This window comes from Delphinus delphis, chromosome 16, assembly GCF_949987515.2.
Source record: "Delphinus delphis chromosome 16, mDelDel1.2, whole genome shotgun sequence".
In the NCBI taxonomy this organism is placed as follows: Eukaryota; Metazoa; Chordata; class Mammalia; order Artiodactyla; family Delphinidae; genus Delphinus; species Delphinus delphis.
In genome coordinates this window covers 78,393,551-78,412,286 of record NC_082698.1, presented here as the reverse complement: position 1 = coordinate 78,412,286, position 18,736 = coordinate 78,393,551, and the positions used below count along the sequence as shown (strand labels likewise).

Genomic DNA, 18,736 nt, shown 5'->3' with positions numbered 1-18,736 from the left:
TTTATCAGTTAATACATTTTGGTAGGTGGAGTCACCTTTGAGACAAAAATGAAGCAAATAAAAAGAAGAAACATTCATATCTGGGATACATTCAAGAATAATATTATCAGATGATGTCCTTAGCTTAAGCAGATTCTTCCAAACGTCTACATCTCTGACAGCTTTCATGCTGTATAAGCAGCTGATAATCACAATTCAGAGATGCGGCAATACACCAAATAAGGGCATGTTAAGTCTTCTTCAGTTCTATGTACTTGAAAAAGGGGGAGGGTATCCCAGCAGTCAGGCTGTGACGCTGCATTGAGCTGGTGTGGCCTCACATACTCTGCTTTCTAAGCCTCAGGTTCCTAATATGGAAGATGTGGATTAGAAGGTAAAATAGAGCCTACCTCACAGGCAGACAACCTCACAGGTTGTCACTATCCGACACTACACTAAGTATATTTGTTTACAGGCTTATTGACCATTTTCTCCAGTAAAATATAAGTTCCATGAGACCAGAAGAAATCATAACTGATACATGGCTGATGCTCAATAAATATCTGATGGCTGAATGAATGGATAAAGAGGTTTGTTCTGTGGATTAAATAAAACAATGTACGTGAAACACAATGCCTGTCTCATACAAAGAATTAAAAGTTAATAGTTGGTATTGTTATTAATGGTTGACATATAAAGGAAATTCATTGGTAGGTGAATTATATCAATAACACGATATACATATATATATACACACACACACACAGTTTAAATGTATGTGTAGCTCTTTAAATAATACCCTAACACTTACTTCTTCCTTTGTGTATTAAGGTGATGTGTAAAGTTTTTATATTGATAAGCAGACAAGGGAAAAAATATATATGTAAGAATGTACATTGCTATCCTGTTATAATAGCAAAAACAAACAAGTAAAAAAAATACCTTTGTTTATTGATAATGGTTAGGGAAGAAGGTTGGGAAGAAGATCATGGCAAATCTAACAGATTATTAGGTATTCATTAAATATAAGAATATTTATATTGTATGGAAAAGTATACTATATTGAAATATAAATCACTTTACAAACAGAAGGTTGAGTGATACTAAATAGGGATGATACTATTCAAGCAGAATTCTCTCTCTCTCTCTTATACATATCTATGTATATATAAAAAAAAAGACACAGACACTAAGGAATGGGCGCTTTGTTCACTGGGTGGTAGGGAACCATCGGAGCTGTTGAGCAGAATGGTACACGAGTCAGGCTGTAAGAAGATTAAGCTGGCAATAAAATATTACCTAACGCCTCCAAGAGTATGGGAACTCACAATCTAGATGTGGCGAAAGTGCTGCTGAAGAAACGCTGGTCCCAGGCCATGGATATCCTGGGATTCACAGCCTGAGTGAACCTGTCTGCCATCAAAAACTGGTGTGTGGCCACAAGAGGAGCTGTCCCTACAAGGCCTGCGGGAGGTGCAGGGGGTGGCGGCTGTGGGGTTGGAGATGCCAGCCGTCTCAGCAGTTTTCAGTAAACGCTGAACAAGTCTATCCAGGAAAAAAACATCCCTCCAAACATCTGCCACTAATGAGAACAGCCTGTATGAAACCTTTGAAGGAACAGTTGATGATCTAAATGATGGAAATATAAATCCCTCTCAGTCACTTTAGTATCATGAACAAATGGACTTAGGTGAGTTTTTAATAACCACACTGCTCAGAAGCAGAGGAGCTTCAGCACTGTGTATGTTTTGCTCCGACAGTGTACAAGGCCAACACACTTTTGACAATAATTTTTGACTAATACTCAACAAATAAAACACAAGCTTTGCCAAATACATGTGTAAAACAACATGGAAGGAAATACAAAGCAACCGTTTAACACATATAAAGTGGAGTTTTATAAACTGGATTCACAATGACAGAATTTAAATAAGGTGATATTTAAAACAGGAAGAATTCTTGGGAGAGACCTGAGAGACACATAAAGATACAACAGGCCTGGAAGGAGTGGGTGTTGGGTAGGACACAAAGAGATGGGTGCAGGGGCCTCGCTCCAGCAGTCTCTAAGTCTAGGCCTCGGTGGATCTGCAACATGAGGAAGCTGGACTGGATGACTTTCCAGGTCTTTTATCAAGTTCAAAATTTTTAGGATTCTATAAGCCTCATGTGGCCTTACGGTAACTGCATTTACTTAGATAGTGTGAAAAATATAAGCCCCAGTAGAAAAGGCTAGAGGAGTCAGGAACAAAAAGGAGAATGGTTTAGAGAAAGAACTAAAAGTCTATTATCCACTTTAAAATGACTCACACAAAGAAAAAATAAATAATACAAACGTGGAGCTCTGCGGGGCTCTTAGGCTTAGGGTGATAAAAGCGCTAGTACATAAAAGAGAGGGATGACAGACTGTTAGAGAAATCACAGACCAAACAGAAAATAGCAAAAGGGCCGCTGTGTTAGCCCAGGCACAAGCTGATCATAAACTAAACCAGGGAACTAGGTAGAAAAGGGAAGAAACAGATATGAGAAAGAGAAACGTCAAGAAGGAAGAAATAGCAGGCATTTGTGCAGGTAGTAAAGGTATACTTTCCTCTGTCAAAGAGGGTGAATTCCATCTAAGCAGTCTCTGACTATCTAAGAAATCCTGCAAAGGGAAAATGGTCCAAAAGTCACCTTTTGGCATGCAGGCAGTTGAGCACTACTGTTGGACTTGGTAAAAGGTGGAATTCCACCTGGGACAAAAGAGGCACAACTGGGAGGGAAGCTCATGAGGATAGATTATATTCAGATATTACATCAAGGAAGGATAAAGAAGATGCGGCACATATTTACAATGGAATATTACTCAGCCATAAAAAGAAACGAGATTGAGCTATTTGTAGTGAGGTGAATAGACCTAGAGTCTGTCATACAGAGTGAAGTAAGTCAGATAGAGAAAGACAAATACCGTATGCTAACATATATACATGGAATCTAAAAAAAAAAAAAAAAAAAACTGGCTCTGAAGAACCTAGGGGCAGGACAGGAATAAAGATGCAGACATAGAGAATGGACTTGAGGACACGGGGAGGGGGAAGGATAAGCTGGGACGAAGCGAGAGAGTAGCATTGACATATATACACTACCAAATATAAAACAGATAGCTAGTGGGAAGCAGCCGCACAGCACAGGGAGATCAGCTCAGTGCTTTGTGACCACCTAGAGGGGTGAGGTAGGGAGGGTGGGAGGGAGGGAGACGCAAGAGGGAAGAGATATGGGGACATATGTATATGTATAGCTGACTCACTTTGTTATAAAGCAGAAACTAACACACCATTGTAAAGCAATTATACTCCAATAAACATGTTAAAAAAATAATAAATAAATTAAGGAAGGATGTATAGGGAGATAAGTTTAGTTACGTGGATGCTTTACAAGTTTTATTTACATAAACTTTCATTTAGCATAATGTAAACATACTCCTGCGAAACAATGTATATTTGATAGCTTTTCTCTACAGATGAGTGTTTCACATGGTTTTAAACTTCGGCATAGCACCGACCACAGTGAAGCAGTTTAACTCAGGTAGAAGAAAGATTTGGATTTAAAAGCCCTCAAGACTGTACGGGTGATTAAACTTCAAACAATTTACCAAGTCCTCTGTTTGGAGAAATGTGTGTGTGTGTGTGTGTGTCTGTATGTGCGCATATACCTATGTCCAGTATATACAGACGTGTATGTGTGTGTGAGTGCGTGCATGCACCTATGTCCAGTATATACAGACGTATATATGTGTGTGTGTGTGTGTGTGTGTGTGTGCGCATGTACCTATGTCCAGTATACACAGACATATATATATTTGTGTATGTGTGTGTGTGTGTGTGAGTGCGTGCATGCACCTATGTCCAGTATATACAGACGTATGTGTGTGTGTGCACGTGCATGTACCTATGTCCAGTATATACAGACGTATATATGTGTGTGTGTGTGTGTGTGTGTGTGTGTGCGCATGTACCTATGTCCAGTATACACAGACATATATATATTTGTGTATGTGTGTGGGGGTGTGTGCGCACGCGCATGCACCTATGTCCAGTATATACAGACGTGTGTGTGTGTGTGTGTGTGTGTGTGTGTGTGTGTGCGCCTATATAGAGCCAATGTGTATGTGTATGGGGTGTTTACGCTATCTTTCTGAATTAATGTGTATATAGGTCAGAGCAGATTTTGTGGAAACAATAAGTCTAACAATATTAAAAATAAGAATTTGATGACATGTCCTCATTTACAGCAAGCCCTAAAGTCACGTGCATAACATAACCATATCCGAGCCACCATCATCTCCTGCCCTGACTATTGCAATAGCCTCCTCCTTGCACTTCCCACTACCTTTCCTAGTTTCCTCTAATCCACTCTGCACAGAAACCAGAATGGTCTTTACAAAATGAAAATCTGGTTATGTCATGCCAGCTACTTAAAAACCTCTGACAACTTCCCATTAGGATAAAATCTAATAAACTCCTTAACATGGCCCATATGATGACACGTGATCTGGTTCATGCTGTCCTGTATAGCCTTATCTGGCAGCACTATCTCATCAAGGGCTATACTTCAGCTACATGGCTTTCTTTCAGTTCTCTGAACAACCTTAATTTTTTCCTGCCCCAGAACCTGCACGTAAGCTGTTCATTCTGCCTGTAATACTCTTCCTCCGGCTCCTGCTAATTCCTTTCTCATCCCTTATATTGAAATCCCACTTCCTCAGAGGCTTCCCTAACTCTGGATGTAAATCAGGCTGCCCTGTTACGGTCTCTATTCCTACCTCCTACATTTCTCTACTACTTTACGGTAGCAGGGAAGAATCTGTGTCTTTTTATTTTTTTCATCACTGTATCGTCAACATTTAACACAGTGCTTGGCACAAGGCAGGTGCTCAAGAGATAACTGAATGAGAACAGCACTGAAAAGAAAGCAGTAGGAAAGTAGCAGTTTTCCTCCTCTGGGAGGAAAACCTTCTCAAACTTTATAGTTTAGCTTCTGAAACAAAGAAATGTTTTCAAATGTGAATGCCATCAGAATACAGGGGAGTCAGGCTACCTTCCATTTATAAGTATTAAAACATTATTTCAGCACTCACCAGCAATGCTCTTTCGCTTTTGGAATATTGCATGATGGGGAGCAGAAGGCGACTGAGATGAATCTGTAAGGTTTTCAGAGTCATGATTTGCGGTGGTCCTTATAAATTCCATAGCAGCCTGGAGAACTCTATACTGTAGTGCAACAGCCATATCTAAAAACAGAAGATACTAGAATGTTTTCAAGCTATGTGGTTGTTAATTTTTTAAAAAAATTGAATTGATTCTTACATTTATGCAATATCAAAACTGCCAATAGGGCTTCCCTGGTGGCGCAGTGGTTGAGAGTCCGCCTGCCAATGCAGGGGACACGGGTTCGTGCCCCGGTCCGGGAGGATCCCACATGCTGCGGAGCGGCTGGGCCCGTGAGCCATGGCCGCTGAGCCTGCGCGTCCGGAGCCTGTGCTCCGCAACGGGAGAGGCTTGCGTACCACACACACACACAAAAAAACCTGCCAATAATATTTTTTAGAGATAAATTTAAAATTTTTGATCAACGTGGGTTCTCAATGGTTGTAAACATTTATTAACTATCTTTAAAAGCAATTTTAAAGCAAATTTCCAAATGATTACTATAAAAAGTTCAATAGAAAAATACTAGCTCACAAATTTATTTCGTTTTATATAATTGTTTTAAAGAACAGCCTTTTTAATATATAAGGCAAAAGTTTAACCAGAAATTCTCACATTTTTCTGCCTCCTATTCACTATAATATTTGCCACTAAAGAAAACTAATGTTTTATGTTACTATTCAGCATAAGACTTTTCATTCTACTTGGTAAGAAAAATCAGCAGTTTTTTTTTTTTGTTTGTTTTGTTTTTAAATATTTATTTATTTATTTGGTTGCACCAGGTCTTAGTTGCGGCATGTGAACTCTTAGTTGCGGCACGCGAACTCTTAGTTGCGGCATGCATGTGGGATCTATTCCCCAACCAGGGATCGAACCCAGGTCCCCTGCATTGGGAGCGTGGAGTCTTAACCACTGCACCACCAGGGAAGTCCTAGCAGCTTCTTTTAGTGATGTGTTGGCAGCTACTAATTACATCAGGGCATCACTTTTAAATTTTTGCCACTTAAAAAGGCTTCTTTTTAAAGCCAGTAAACAAAGTTAAGGATGAACCTTCAGTAAAACAGTTTCTCTCCTCTATCCCACTCTCTCTAGGGAAGCCAGAGAAAGAGATTAGGCTCTACTAACATTTTTGGCTATTATACAACTGCCCCCCACAAATCCATGAAAATTAGATCTTACTTTGGGTCCTCTTGCTTTTGCTGTTTTGAAGATATCCAAGCAGTACAATAAGATCTTCAATAACTCTAAAATACTGTGAGCCTGAGGAACTGCAAGCATGAATTGTAACTGCTATGAAAAGTTGCTGCAGATCACAAGCGAGCAATCTGTATTCATTCAAAGGAACGCTAAAGAAAAAGAACAAATAATTTAAGGCAAATAGAACTGGTTTGAATTCCTGTTCTGCCAGTATTCATTCATTCTTTCATGCATTCATTCGATATTTATCCATGCTTACTCTATGGCAGGTTACATAAACTACACGCTAGGAACAGAAATAAGAAGACACGCTTTGACTCCTGTGAAAATTCAGCTTGCAAAGGATCAGACAAGTGAACAGATAACTATAACCAGTAAGTGGTGGTAAATGTAACAACAGAGGCTACACAAGATACTGTGGGAATGCACCGGCAGGTTCCCAACACCCTAAAGGTGAAGATTCTGTGGGCACGAAGAGGGATATTCTGAGAAGGCTTCACAGAAGTGGTGAATTTGAATAAATTAACTGACCTCTCTGAATCTCACTTACACAATGTATGTTTATTTTAAGGATTAAAAGAGATACAGATTTGAATGTATATATTAATCACTTACAACTACCTAATAAATATGAATTAGTATCTTCTGTCCCTCAATTTTTAACCTTGATAATCTACCTCAATGTGTGATATTAAGCCTCTCCACTTACTTTTTCAAAATCAAGCAAGAGTTAGAAATGGTAAATTCGGGGGGGGCCGCAATCAATAGAGCAGCATATAAGGACATTCTGTAAGTACAGTGTCTTTAAAACAACAACAGCAACAAACTGCTCTTAGCAGGAGCCTGCTGGTACTCTTCCACCTTCCACCAATTTCATGCACCGTATTATAATCAAGACTAAACGTTTTGAGGAATACAATGCTTTGTATTTCTCATATGCCCAGCACACAGATCCTCAATAAAACAGGTGCCCAATAAAACCTGCACTGAGCTGACCACAAGTTGTCCTCTCTAGCACCCAGGAGCCTCCCTGCCTAGAGAGTCACCGAGGATATGCTCTGCCTTCTCTGCAAAAATATAGTTAATAGTTAATGTTTTAACGTGCAGTAAGATGATGCTTCTAGAGATGTGTATCTTAACATTATGCTAATAAAAATGTTATACTGTACATCATAAATGCAGACACTGAAGGCACAAAACCCAAATAAAAATATAATTGCCTAACGTATTTTTTAAAGCTGTTAATCAATTGGGTGGGCAGCCATTTGCCAATGTACTTTTCGCTACTAGAAATTCATTTATGGTAGTAGACAGGGGTACAGCATGCTAAAAGTGGGAGAGCATGGTGACTGTAAAGCACAGGCTTCTGAAGTGAGAAGATTCAGCCTCAAGTTCTCTGTTTATTAGCTGTGTGATCTGCAACAAGTTACTACATCTCTCTAATCCTCAATTTCCTATTCCTGATGGGGATAATAATTTTTATAAGACTATAGTGGAAGCTTGGTAAATATATTTGAGGACAGTTAAATTTATTCACCTTGTCTTCAGGTTCTAAATACCTAAAAGTACGTCATATAAATAGCTTATTTTTTTTAAACCAAGTTTTTTGAAAATGATGGAAAATATGCCCTCCAAATTTAATTTAATTTAATTTAATCAGTTTTAGAGGAAAGAAATTCTTTGAAAGTATTATGAAATATCAAATGCTTTAATGTAACCTGCTAGTAAAGTTTTTCCCTTTCCAAAGTTCTTATCAGATGTAGTTTTAAATAATGATTTAAAACTTACTTCTTTTCTAATCCATTCAGAGCTGCTACTGTATTACATAACACGTAGAGAAGACCATTATCCAACAACATATCTGCTACCTTAGAACAAGAATTTAATATTTGGAGAAGAAGTAAGAGAGCGTTATGCAAGAGCACGTTGTCATATAAGGAGGTCTCTATTAGTCCCAGAATAGGAATGACAGACCACTTCTGAAAAAGTCCCATGTTTTTCACATCTTCCAGATCAAATCTATAATAAATAATACAGTTAAGAGCACATTAGAAGCAATTAACCATGAAATAAGGAAAAATGATTGCAATATGGGCCATTTTGTTGACTTGATTTTGAAGCTATAAAGCATAAATTAGGGAAGCAAGGATTCTTAACCGTTTTTAGATCATAAATCCCTCCAATAAAAAGATAAAAGGTGTTGCTAGAAGTCTGTTCCAAGGCAAATATTCAAGGGAAACATTTATACAATTTCATGGTTTTAATTGACTCATTTTAATTTGTCCATGAACCACTAAGTTGTCCAAAGATCCCCTGCTCTAGGGATCTATATAACAAGTGTGCAGAAAAAAAAAAGACTACTATTTTACACAGTATTTCAGGGAACTAGTAAAAAGAGGTCTAGTGAAAGGAATGGATCTCGAGTTCTTGTTCCAATACTCTTTGTCTCTGGGATGGAAGGAAATTATTTACATGTTTTATACCTCATTTTCTTTATCTGTCAAATATGTGTGGTGATGTCTGCTCTACTTTCTTCTCAAGACTTTGTGAGAATCAAATGAGATGATGCAGAATTGCTTTGAAAGAGCCAAAAGCTGTAGGCAAATGCAAAGTACTGTTGTCATTGCTGCATCTAATAAGTAAATTCTTCAAGGTCTGAATTGGTCTACTTACAAATAAGTAGGAGACACTTAATAATAATACAAGACACACATTTCTCTCTACTTTGTCATACACAGAAATAACAGTTTAACTTTTCTGCCAAACTTTTGACTTGGGAGAAAAATATTCTTTAATTTTTGTACTTATTTGCTAATCCTTCAGCATTATACCAGGGACAAAGCTCAGTAATCAGAATTCCAGGTGGGGGACTGACTCTTCACCCACATAAGCCGGGTCTCGGAGGGAGTGAGGAGCTTGTCTATGGAGCCCTCCTATAATCTGCTGCTGGGACCACAGAAGCCACCTTCTTCTCAGTTAACCTCAGGTTAACACTGGATACCAAATCTTAACTATCACTTTCTTTCATCTGATGCAGCATTTCTTTCTTTCTTTCTTACTTACTAGTTTCTAGCTAATGAATGAAATACAAAGGAAGAAGTTATATTAGAAAGAATATAATATGGAAAATAATGAATTGATTCACCTGGAAAATGACTTTTAGTAGATTTTTTCTAAGAGTGACCAAGCGATTTTGTTAAGAGTCAGTTTAACAAATTATACATTTAAGACAAAAGATTCCCAATTCTGGTGGAGGGAAGAACCCACTTACTCTTCATCAAGGCCAGCATGTCGGCCAAAGAACATTTCAATGAAGCATTCTAATAATTCCTGAGTTCCCCGATGAAGATACAACTGGTTGGCTAGCAAGGAAAAGCCACGATTCTTCAGAAATTTATCCTTTTGTTCCTTAGATGCTCTATTAAAATATGCATCTAATAGCTGAGGAAAAAAATTAAGTTAGACAATATATTAAAATTTTATATAATGTATACAAGTCAGACAGTGTATTATATTTGTAGTTGTAAGTTATTGTTTAATTTCATCTGTATAGAACAGAGAAAGCTCAAAAAAATGCCACCTCCATAGCAAAATGAAAATGAACTTTGTTCTGATTATTACGGAATGCTAATGATGACCCTGTCTTGGAGATCTTAATACTTTTGTGATGGGAAACTAGCTTTTTAGCTGAGCATGGACACCTAGCAGATTGGCAGCCTTAGCTGAGTATAAGTAGAATATTTGTGCCTAGTTCTAATTCTGAAAAAAGAAAAATGAGTCAGCACTGTATGAAGCTTTCTCTGAAAAAAAAAATATATATATATATATATATATATATGTGTATATATATATATATCCCAGACCTCTATTTTTCTAGACTTCTTAACATTTTATTTACCTTGAGCATAGGCCTAAACTTCCATCCTTTCCCAGAATCTTAAATGCAACCTGTGTACAATCTAAGTAATTATTTTTCCTTCCAAACTCACTTCTTCCATGGTTCTGATCTTAGAGCACAGTAGCACCATCCTATGAGACTTTAAGGCTAATCTCACTTTTGGCTTTTCTTGTCCTGATTTCCCACACGTAATTATGAAGGTCTCTCACCTCCATTCCAGTGAATGTCTCTCAAATCTGTCTGTCCTTTGACTTTCCACTTCCCCAGCTCAGGGACTCATCATCTCTCCCCTGGACCACTGTGATATCCTGCGAACACAACACTTCCACCTCTCTCTCCCTTGCGATGACTCCCTCACAGTGGTGACAGACTATTCTTCCCAAAACACACACCTCTTTACCGCCCTACTTAAAAAGCTTTCTAGTTTACAGCATAATACAAACTACGCCTTTTGCATGAATCCTTCCCTGGTTCCCGCATCAGAATTATTTGCTTTTCCTGTGCTCCCATTCTTCTTTATTAACACTACCACTGAAGCACTCATCACAAAAGTCCTGACATTTTACTTAGTTGGGTATATGTCTCTCTTCCCCACTGGCCTATAAACTCCTAAATGCAGAGGCTTATTCCCCTTTATATCCCACATAGCAGCTAGCCCGGTGTTTTACACATGAAATGGAAGCTAAGTAAATAGTGGGTTGCAACTGATTTAACAATATCCCACATCAAACTAAGAAAATGAGAATCTTTAAAGACCATTTCAATATTGGGTTGTCTCCTAATGGGAGCCATTCATATCAAATATTTATTCTTTCAACGATGTACTTAGGACCTTTTATATATTAGACACAAGATGCCTACCCTCACAGGACTTATATTTCAGTATGGGAGGTTAAAAAAAACCAAATACACAAACAAATTAAAAAGGTACTTACAAGACACACCTAGGATGCTAGACATAGAACAAGTGAGGAGCAGGGCTAGACAGAAGCTGGTTTGAAAGGTGAACAGGAAAGGCCTCTTTGAGAAGGTGACATCTGAGCTGAAACCTCAAGTAAGTGTCTAAGATTTAACGATACTACACTGCAGGAGAGACTTCCAATGACCTGTGTGTTCCTTGTAAGTAGAAGACTTAAAAAAACATACTGATATGAATCAATATATGGAGGAGGGCTTAAAGTTGGATGACAAGACAGAGAAAAATAGAGGTAAGAAGTAACAAACCACATCAGCTCATTATGCCTAAGAATAAAAGAAAGCTTCAGGTCTACTTGAATATGTACGTTCAAATTTTAAATTATGCATATGTCTATCGTTCCAAATGAAAACAACGTATTTAGCATTTGCCCTTACTTTAATAACTCCTTGTTGTACAGCAGGTGATGGGTGGTTAACAAGGACCAACAGCGTATCTGCTTGAATGAGCCTGTCCATCACATCTTCCAGCATAACATCAGGCAGGATGAGAAGAACTCCGCTTAAGAGTTCATACAACCCACAACATACAGGTACCAAACAGTCTTCAGTTACACTAAAACAGAGACCCAGAAAGTCTTACCAAAACAAGATCAGGGAGGAAAGTAGTGCCTCATGATTACCTTAAGAACTGTGATGAGTAGTAATAATTTTCACATGTGAAACAAAAGTGCATAAGGTTTAAAAAATGTTTCCTGATTTAACTGTGATTAACAAATTTGCCATCACTTTTTAATCACCGGTTTTTTTTGGGTATATCATCCATTAAACACTAGTTTATTCTACATCTGTGATTTCCAATAACCACTTGTGCTATTTAAACTATTAAAAATTAAACTAAAAATCCAGTTGCTCAGCTGCACTGGCCACATTTCAAGTGCGTTATGTGTCTCCTGCAGTGGACAGCACAGGTGAACGTTTCCATCATCCTGTAGAAAGTTTCACTGACGGTGCTAATTGAGATGCTCTTGGGAACGATAATAAACCGTATAATTTCCCTAAACTGAAGAGTTTTTCTCTAATAACCATATGGAATTAAATAAACCATAAGGTAATTTTTTCTTCAGGAACAATTTATGGTTTATCCTTTGGTTAAATATGGAATTCAATATCACCTAGTATTAAAATAAGGAGAAAGGTACCTTTGTTCGTTATTAATATATATGTTATAAGAGATCCCATAATAAAGACATTTCTACAAGTACAGAAATTCTTCAAAGAACAGTAAAAAAAAAAAAAAAGCGGGGAGGGGTTTGGCATACAAAAACATGTGACTACCTGTGAGCACTTGTAGTTCGGTTGTGGTTTGGCTCATAATGGAGAGAAAAGGCAAAGTTTTCCCAGTCTTCGGTGTTCCTGTCAACAAGACTTGGCCACCGGCCGACAGCTGCAGAGCCATTCTGTGAGGGAAAAGCTAGCCCAAGGCTTGCAATAGTGCTGTGGCTTCGCTGGAACGAGGCCAGTCCCTTCAGGTAATCAGGTCGGCGTGGGCAGAACTCATCCCCAAGACTGTCATCGTCTGATCTGGGTTCTGTTCCCACCTCCTTCTGATCTACTTTGACCGCTGGAAGTCCCGATGTTCCTTTTGGGACACCACTGACAGAGGCATGGGCTGAAAGGACAGCTTCCATTTCACACACCGTTTTTGCAGACTCACAGCTACTGACAAAAGCATCTGCTTTGCCTTTCTTCAGCGTCTCGGAACTCCCCCGAGGGCTCCATTTCTCTGGTTGGGAAGCAACATCATTATCTACAACGCTTTGTAACTTGTCAATACTACAACCCAAACTTCCAGTCAATTTTCGTGGTTGTATTTGAGGCGAAGAAGTAGGAAATGCTGGTAGGCTTCTAGAACGTAACATGCTGGCAGTCATCTGCTGTGGAACAGTACTGGAGGAATTGTTTCCTGGTGAGAGTAGACACAAAAACAGTATAGAAAAATCTTATGAGCGGGCCCACTTCTTTTCTGCACTATCGGTCCCAACCAGAGCAATACCCATTTATCTAGTGATATTAAAGAATCCATACAGGATAACGATCATAGGAACTAATGCTTAAAAATTCTTAAGGTTAAAACTATTTTTCTTTTAACTACTTTTTATTAAAATTTTCCCAAAATACATATCTTTACCTGTCTCCTTAACAAAATACAATATTGCCTGAGTGATTCAAAGTTATTAGGATTAATGGTGCTACTGAAGTGAAATTAAGTGAATTAAGTGAAACTCAATGTACCTCAGGCTAGCAGTCACTAGGATGCACTTTGATACAGTGGAAAGAGTGTGGGCTTTGCAACGAGATATAACAGGATTCAAGCGATAGTTCAGCTAGTTAGGTGGCTTAGGTAAATCATTTAATGAGATGAGTGTTCACTTCTGCAAATGTAAAATGAGGGTTCAGAACATCTACTTTGCAAGGCTGCTTTAAGGATTGAGATCATATCCATGATGCACCTAGCATAGTGCCTGCCATATAACAGGTGCTCAATAAATGTTAGTGATAGTTGTACTTGGTGTTATTACCAGGCTCAATGTCCCTAGACTGTTCTCTCACTCCTCCCTTTCTGTAGTCACTTTTTGCTATTACTGAGAAGAAACAGTTTTTTCTCTTCTTGCCATAGCTCTCGAATTTTCTGCTTCTTATATTCTGTGTAGGAGGAGACCAGAAAAATCACTCTCATCCTTAGTGCATGGGATATAAGTGGATGCTACTCAAGGTATGGTCTGTGGGCCAGGAGCATGGGGATCAAGCACCACTGTGTGACTGTTCGAAATGCACATTCTCAGGCTCCACCCCAGATCTACTGAATCAGAACGTGTGAGGCAGGGGCCCAAGGATCTACATTTTAACCAGCTCTCCAGGTGATTTTTCAGCAAGCTGAAACTTGAGAAGCACTGATATAAAGTAAACAAGCACTGAATGAACTGCTCAGAGCTCAGACTTTGTGGCAATAAAACAGCTCCATAGCTCAGAAGTTTTTCCTAGTTATTTCTGGGTTTTGGCTGGAGGAATAAGGTTGCCAAAAGAGACTGTTCAAACGACCTGGAAAAAATAGGGGCATGATTGTACTAGAAAATGTTTCAGAGTGATGCACAATGATTTAAAAAATGACACTTCCTATGAAATTCCAAATAAAACTAATTAAAACATAGCCTTAAAATATTATAATAAAAGGCCATAAAACGTGCTAGAGAATAACTGAAACACTTTGGGAGAGAAGGAAAACTGGAGGTTAATACCCAGATACTGTGTTCTATCTACCCATGTCTCTATCTTACCAGCCTATTTAATGATTTGTATTGGAGCTGGAGACAAGAGTAGGTGGGACTAACAGTCTGGGAGAAGGAATGTCTCAGTCTGGGAGAGGACGGCAGTCAGGAAAGGAAAAGACATACAGTCAGTTCACAACCAGGAGACATGTACCTATTTTTTCTTTATAAAAATAGAGATGAGGTTGTCTGTTAAGAACAAGCTAGGAAGAGAGAAAAGTACTGTTAGCTTAAAGACTTGAATATACTTGCTATGGAGATAGAAGAGGCAACTAATTCTGAATATACAGAAAAATTATAGGGCAGCATTAAAAGGCCAACTATGCCACAGACCCTTTTAATGGCAGGAATTCTAAGCAGCGTGAGGATGGTCAGATTGAGGAAAGGTTCGACTTTTTCAGGTCAAGCGTGCTAAAAGGCCAAGAGGACAAGGAAAATGAAGAAATAAAATTATTGGCTGATGGGATCTAGGCTGGAAGGGGAAAACAGGCAGAGGGAACTTGGGAGGATGATAAAGAAACCAGAAGGATAGGAAGTTGTCATAGAGAGTGGGAGACGGGAGGTCTATGGGTGGGAAGCGTTCTTCGATGGTGTCTAAGACAGATGCAAGCAGACTGGTAGATAAAGTAAAGGGGATGACGGTCCCCAGGGTCAAGGCTGGAGTACGGACGGCCACTCACATGGCAAGTGAAGTTGTCTAGAACGAGTTCAGGTGGAAAGGAGACAGTAAGCCTAACATAGCTTTTGAAGAAAATGGGGAAATAAATCAGAAGCTTAATGAAAGACATATGACTATGACAGAAGGGGAGAGAGAATTCCAGAGCAAGAGGGCATGAGCCTCATCCACTCCCTAAGTTCTCCTGAGAGGCACTTGTTATACTGAGTGTGAGTTACGGATATCAGAAAGTAGTGAAATGGATTCCTTAAACATATTCTATTATTTTTAAGTTTAGCCTTCCATTTATTTATCCTGAATATCAGGTTGTATTATGCTGCTAAAACACGTACAATTTATTTATCTATTAATATGCAGAACTAAATACAGAAGGGTCATACTTTCAGCATTGTTTTCGTTTGTCTGTTTACCTTCAGGTGGCGAAGCAGTAAAACCACATGGGCTTATTACCATAAATCCAGGGCTAGTAACAGACTTCCCTCCACTGCTAGAATGCCTCAGGTACATGATTGACTGCACTTTCTCCTGAAAGATCTTGCCATCTAGGATCAAAAAAAGTTTTCAGACAATTTTAAAGAAGGATAAAACAAAAATATAACTTTAAAAGCAAGTCGTTAAATACAAACGTTTACAAAAAGATGTTCAAAGCAAAGAGAAAAAACGGCATCCTTTATAATAATGCCCATTTGATACGTGAGGACACTCTACAACTTCTTACTCTAGATTCTTCTGTTGACTATTACTAGCCACATTAACTTCTATTTTCTTTGAATTCTAACGGTACTTATAGTTATTCCTATAGTTTAGCAGCTAACTGTTCACTTTTTATATGCTAATATGATCTCTCCAAGGAGACTGTTCATCAATTCATTCCTTGAGGGAAAGGCTGTGTCTTCTCTATTTTTACACAGCCCCAATATGACTCCAAAGTTGATACCTCCAGTTTAATCTTCCTTTTTGAGCTTCATACTTCTAAATTCAACTGCTTGGTTTTTTAACTGCACCGCAAATGCAGCAAATCTAAATCTGAGTCATCCTTCTGCCTTAAATTCCCTCCTGTGTTGTCCTCTGGTTCCTTTGGTGGAAGCACCTATTTCCCACGCAGGATCCAGGAGCCACCCTTGACCACAACCTTTCCTTTACCCGTGTCAAGTCAGTCTCCAGGTTCCGTTGACTTTATTTCTGTTTCTGGAACTCTTCTCATCCCTAGCATAGCGCTATAAGGCAGGCTCTAATCCCCCTCACCTGGACTATTACCTTGGACTTCTAAATGGTATCCGTGATGGACCTCTGGTCACCCCCAAATCCTCATAGCTACCAGCCTTCTCTCTATGAAATGCTAATCTCTGCTTAAAACCTCCCAGTGGCTTTCTGCTGCCTCCTTACCGCTACAAGAATCTCCTCTCCCTTCAACTCCTACTCAGCCTTTAAGACTCAGAGCAGGCATCACCACCTCCGGGAAATATCCCCTCGCCATGCTCTATGCTACCCAAAATGAAATACTGACACCGCTGTGCTTTCCACATGGTATACTTACCTGTTTATGTCTCTCTCTCCTCTATTAGACTGTAAACTCCTTAAGGGAGGTGACCACATTTTAGTTGCTACCAGAATCTTGGCGTTGCTTTATTCACTAAATGTTAGCTGAACCTAACACAGAGTCATGCTGTATAATTTCACTTGGATTTTTACTGCGGCGGAATCATTTTATTCACTTATTATATTGTTTAAAATGGCTGTTGGACAACCAGTTTCCCTCTCTAAATTTACTATCTAGCTTTCTCACAGATATACTCTTGCTTGCTTTCTTACCACATCACCTTTTCCTAGTTCTTTTAAAACTCTGATTCTTCTATCTTTCTTTTACGCTGAGATTACTCTTTCTTGTTCCACCCTCTGAATAGTAATATCACCAACAGTTCCATCCTTAGCTTCCTTTTTCCTTCTCTCTCTCTCCACACTTTTCTTCAGTGGTCTCATCTGTTCCCAGAGCTTCAACTCACTTCTACGCTGGTGGTTTCTCTATACTGAATTTTACTGTAATAATTTACTTACATCGTATTCCTTGGCTCAAAACAAACACAACAAAACAAAATCCTTCAATTACCCCCAACTAGAATACAAGTTCAAATTCTCTGATCTTACATTCAAGGACTCGTTTAATACGAGCTTGGGTGGGGTGGAATAAATGATGGTCCCAAACTACATTTATGGTATTATTGCTCACTACTCCTTTATAAATCCCCTATATTAGGTAAAATTCATTATTCTTTCTTTTCTCTTTCTATTTTTCCTCCTTTAAGTCATTCTCTTCACCTGGAATGCTAATTCTCCAATCTACCCATTAAATTTTACTTAAATTCTGCAATCCCATGGCAGATACTAATCTATTAAATCTCTCTCCATACCTGTCCAATGAAACCCTAACTCTTCTGAAATCTAATTAGTTCTTCTTTTGCATCTCTTATGTACTTACCAGATATTGTTTCTTCTTACAATTATTTCAGCATCTGTATCTCCCCTTGCCTCTTGGCATTTACGCCCTCTGAAGGCAGAGCCTACGTCTGCCGCATTTTATGGCCCTCGGCCCCTGTCCCAATCCCAGTGTGTGATTAATTTCTAGCACGGAGGCCATTCAATATGTATCAAACAAGCACAAATCAAGCGGGAAGGAAGAAACACAAGTGGAAACAGCCAAGACCTAACAAAAATGATCGTACCTACCTATGTGCAAAGAAAAGTAGAAGCCTGCAGGGTTATGGCAAACGTAAGTATTGGTAGGAGGGTGAGCTGCTAAAAGGAAACTGAAGACAGCTGCCAATAATTCCAGATCGGGAGGAGACCCAAGGACTTCTGCTATAATCTTCACAAATGACCGACAAACCTCTCGGGGCATGGATGTAAGCTGACCCTCTTTGTGTTCCTGAAAAACATAAACACTCTCTTTAGATTTAAAGAGAACTGTCAACTTAACTCACATTTCTCACTGAAGCAAGATAATGCTGTTTAAGATAGAACTGTGTTGGTTTACTACTCCAGACTGACCGTATTTACCATACAATTGAGTTGCTATTTCTCAATTCAAGCAACCCTGTTATTAAAGTTCATTAAAACCAATGTCCCCATATAAATGTTAGCTACTATTAGTACTCTTATCACTACTACTACTACTACTACTACTATGGGTTCAGAAGGGAAATTTTTTGATAGACAAAACTGATTACATGAATACACTATGTTCCAGCCTACAAAGTTATTTCTCACAACAGCTCTGAGAGGTTTTATCCATCATTTCTAGAATACGGAGGCCCGAAGTGGTTATACGGCTAACTTAAACCACATAGAAAACATGTCAGAGTAGTGCATCCAACACATACTGGTACTTGTTATTTAAGAAATATGAAGCAAGTCAAAATATCACTACTGTTGATGTCCGAGAGACTACAAAATTATTATTTTACCCCAACATAAAGAAATATTTCTGGAATTTAGCAGTTGCTCTTTTGTAACTGAGTTAGGAAAGGTCAAGCTACAAGAGGCTGGGGTTAAAAAACTCCGA

At 38.7% G+C, this 18,736-nt stretch overlaps 1 protein-coding gene across 1 annotated transcript in view; it reads right to left on the bottom strand.

Moving 5' to 3' along the window:
• The window catches only part of LYST (lysosomal trafficking regulator), a 177,242-nt gene that overhangs the window by 75,393 nt on the left and 83,113 nt on the right, over positions 1-18,736 (bottom strand). Inside the window, exons 21-28 of the mRNA XM_060035027.1 lie at positions 17,902-18,100; positions 15,588-15,719; positions 12,511-13,138; positions 11,611-11,788; positions 9,631-9,800; positions 8,148-8,378; positions 6,342-6,508; positions 5,093-5,245 (exon numbers count right to left, since the gene is read on the bottom strand). Coding sequence (XP_059891010.1) covers positions 5,093-5,245; positions 6,342-6,508; positions 8,148-8,378; positions 9,631-9,800; positions 11,611-11,788; positions 12,511-13,138; positions 15,588-15,719; positions 17,902-18,100 — 1,858 coding nt within the window. The remainder of the gene's footprint in view (positions 1-5,092; positions 5,246-6,341; positions 6,509-8,147; positions 8,379-9,630; positions 9,801-11,610; positions 11,789-12,510; positions 13,139-15,587; positions 15,720-17,901; positions 18,101-18,736) is intronic.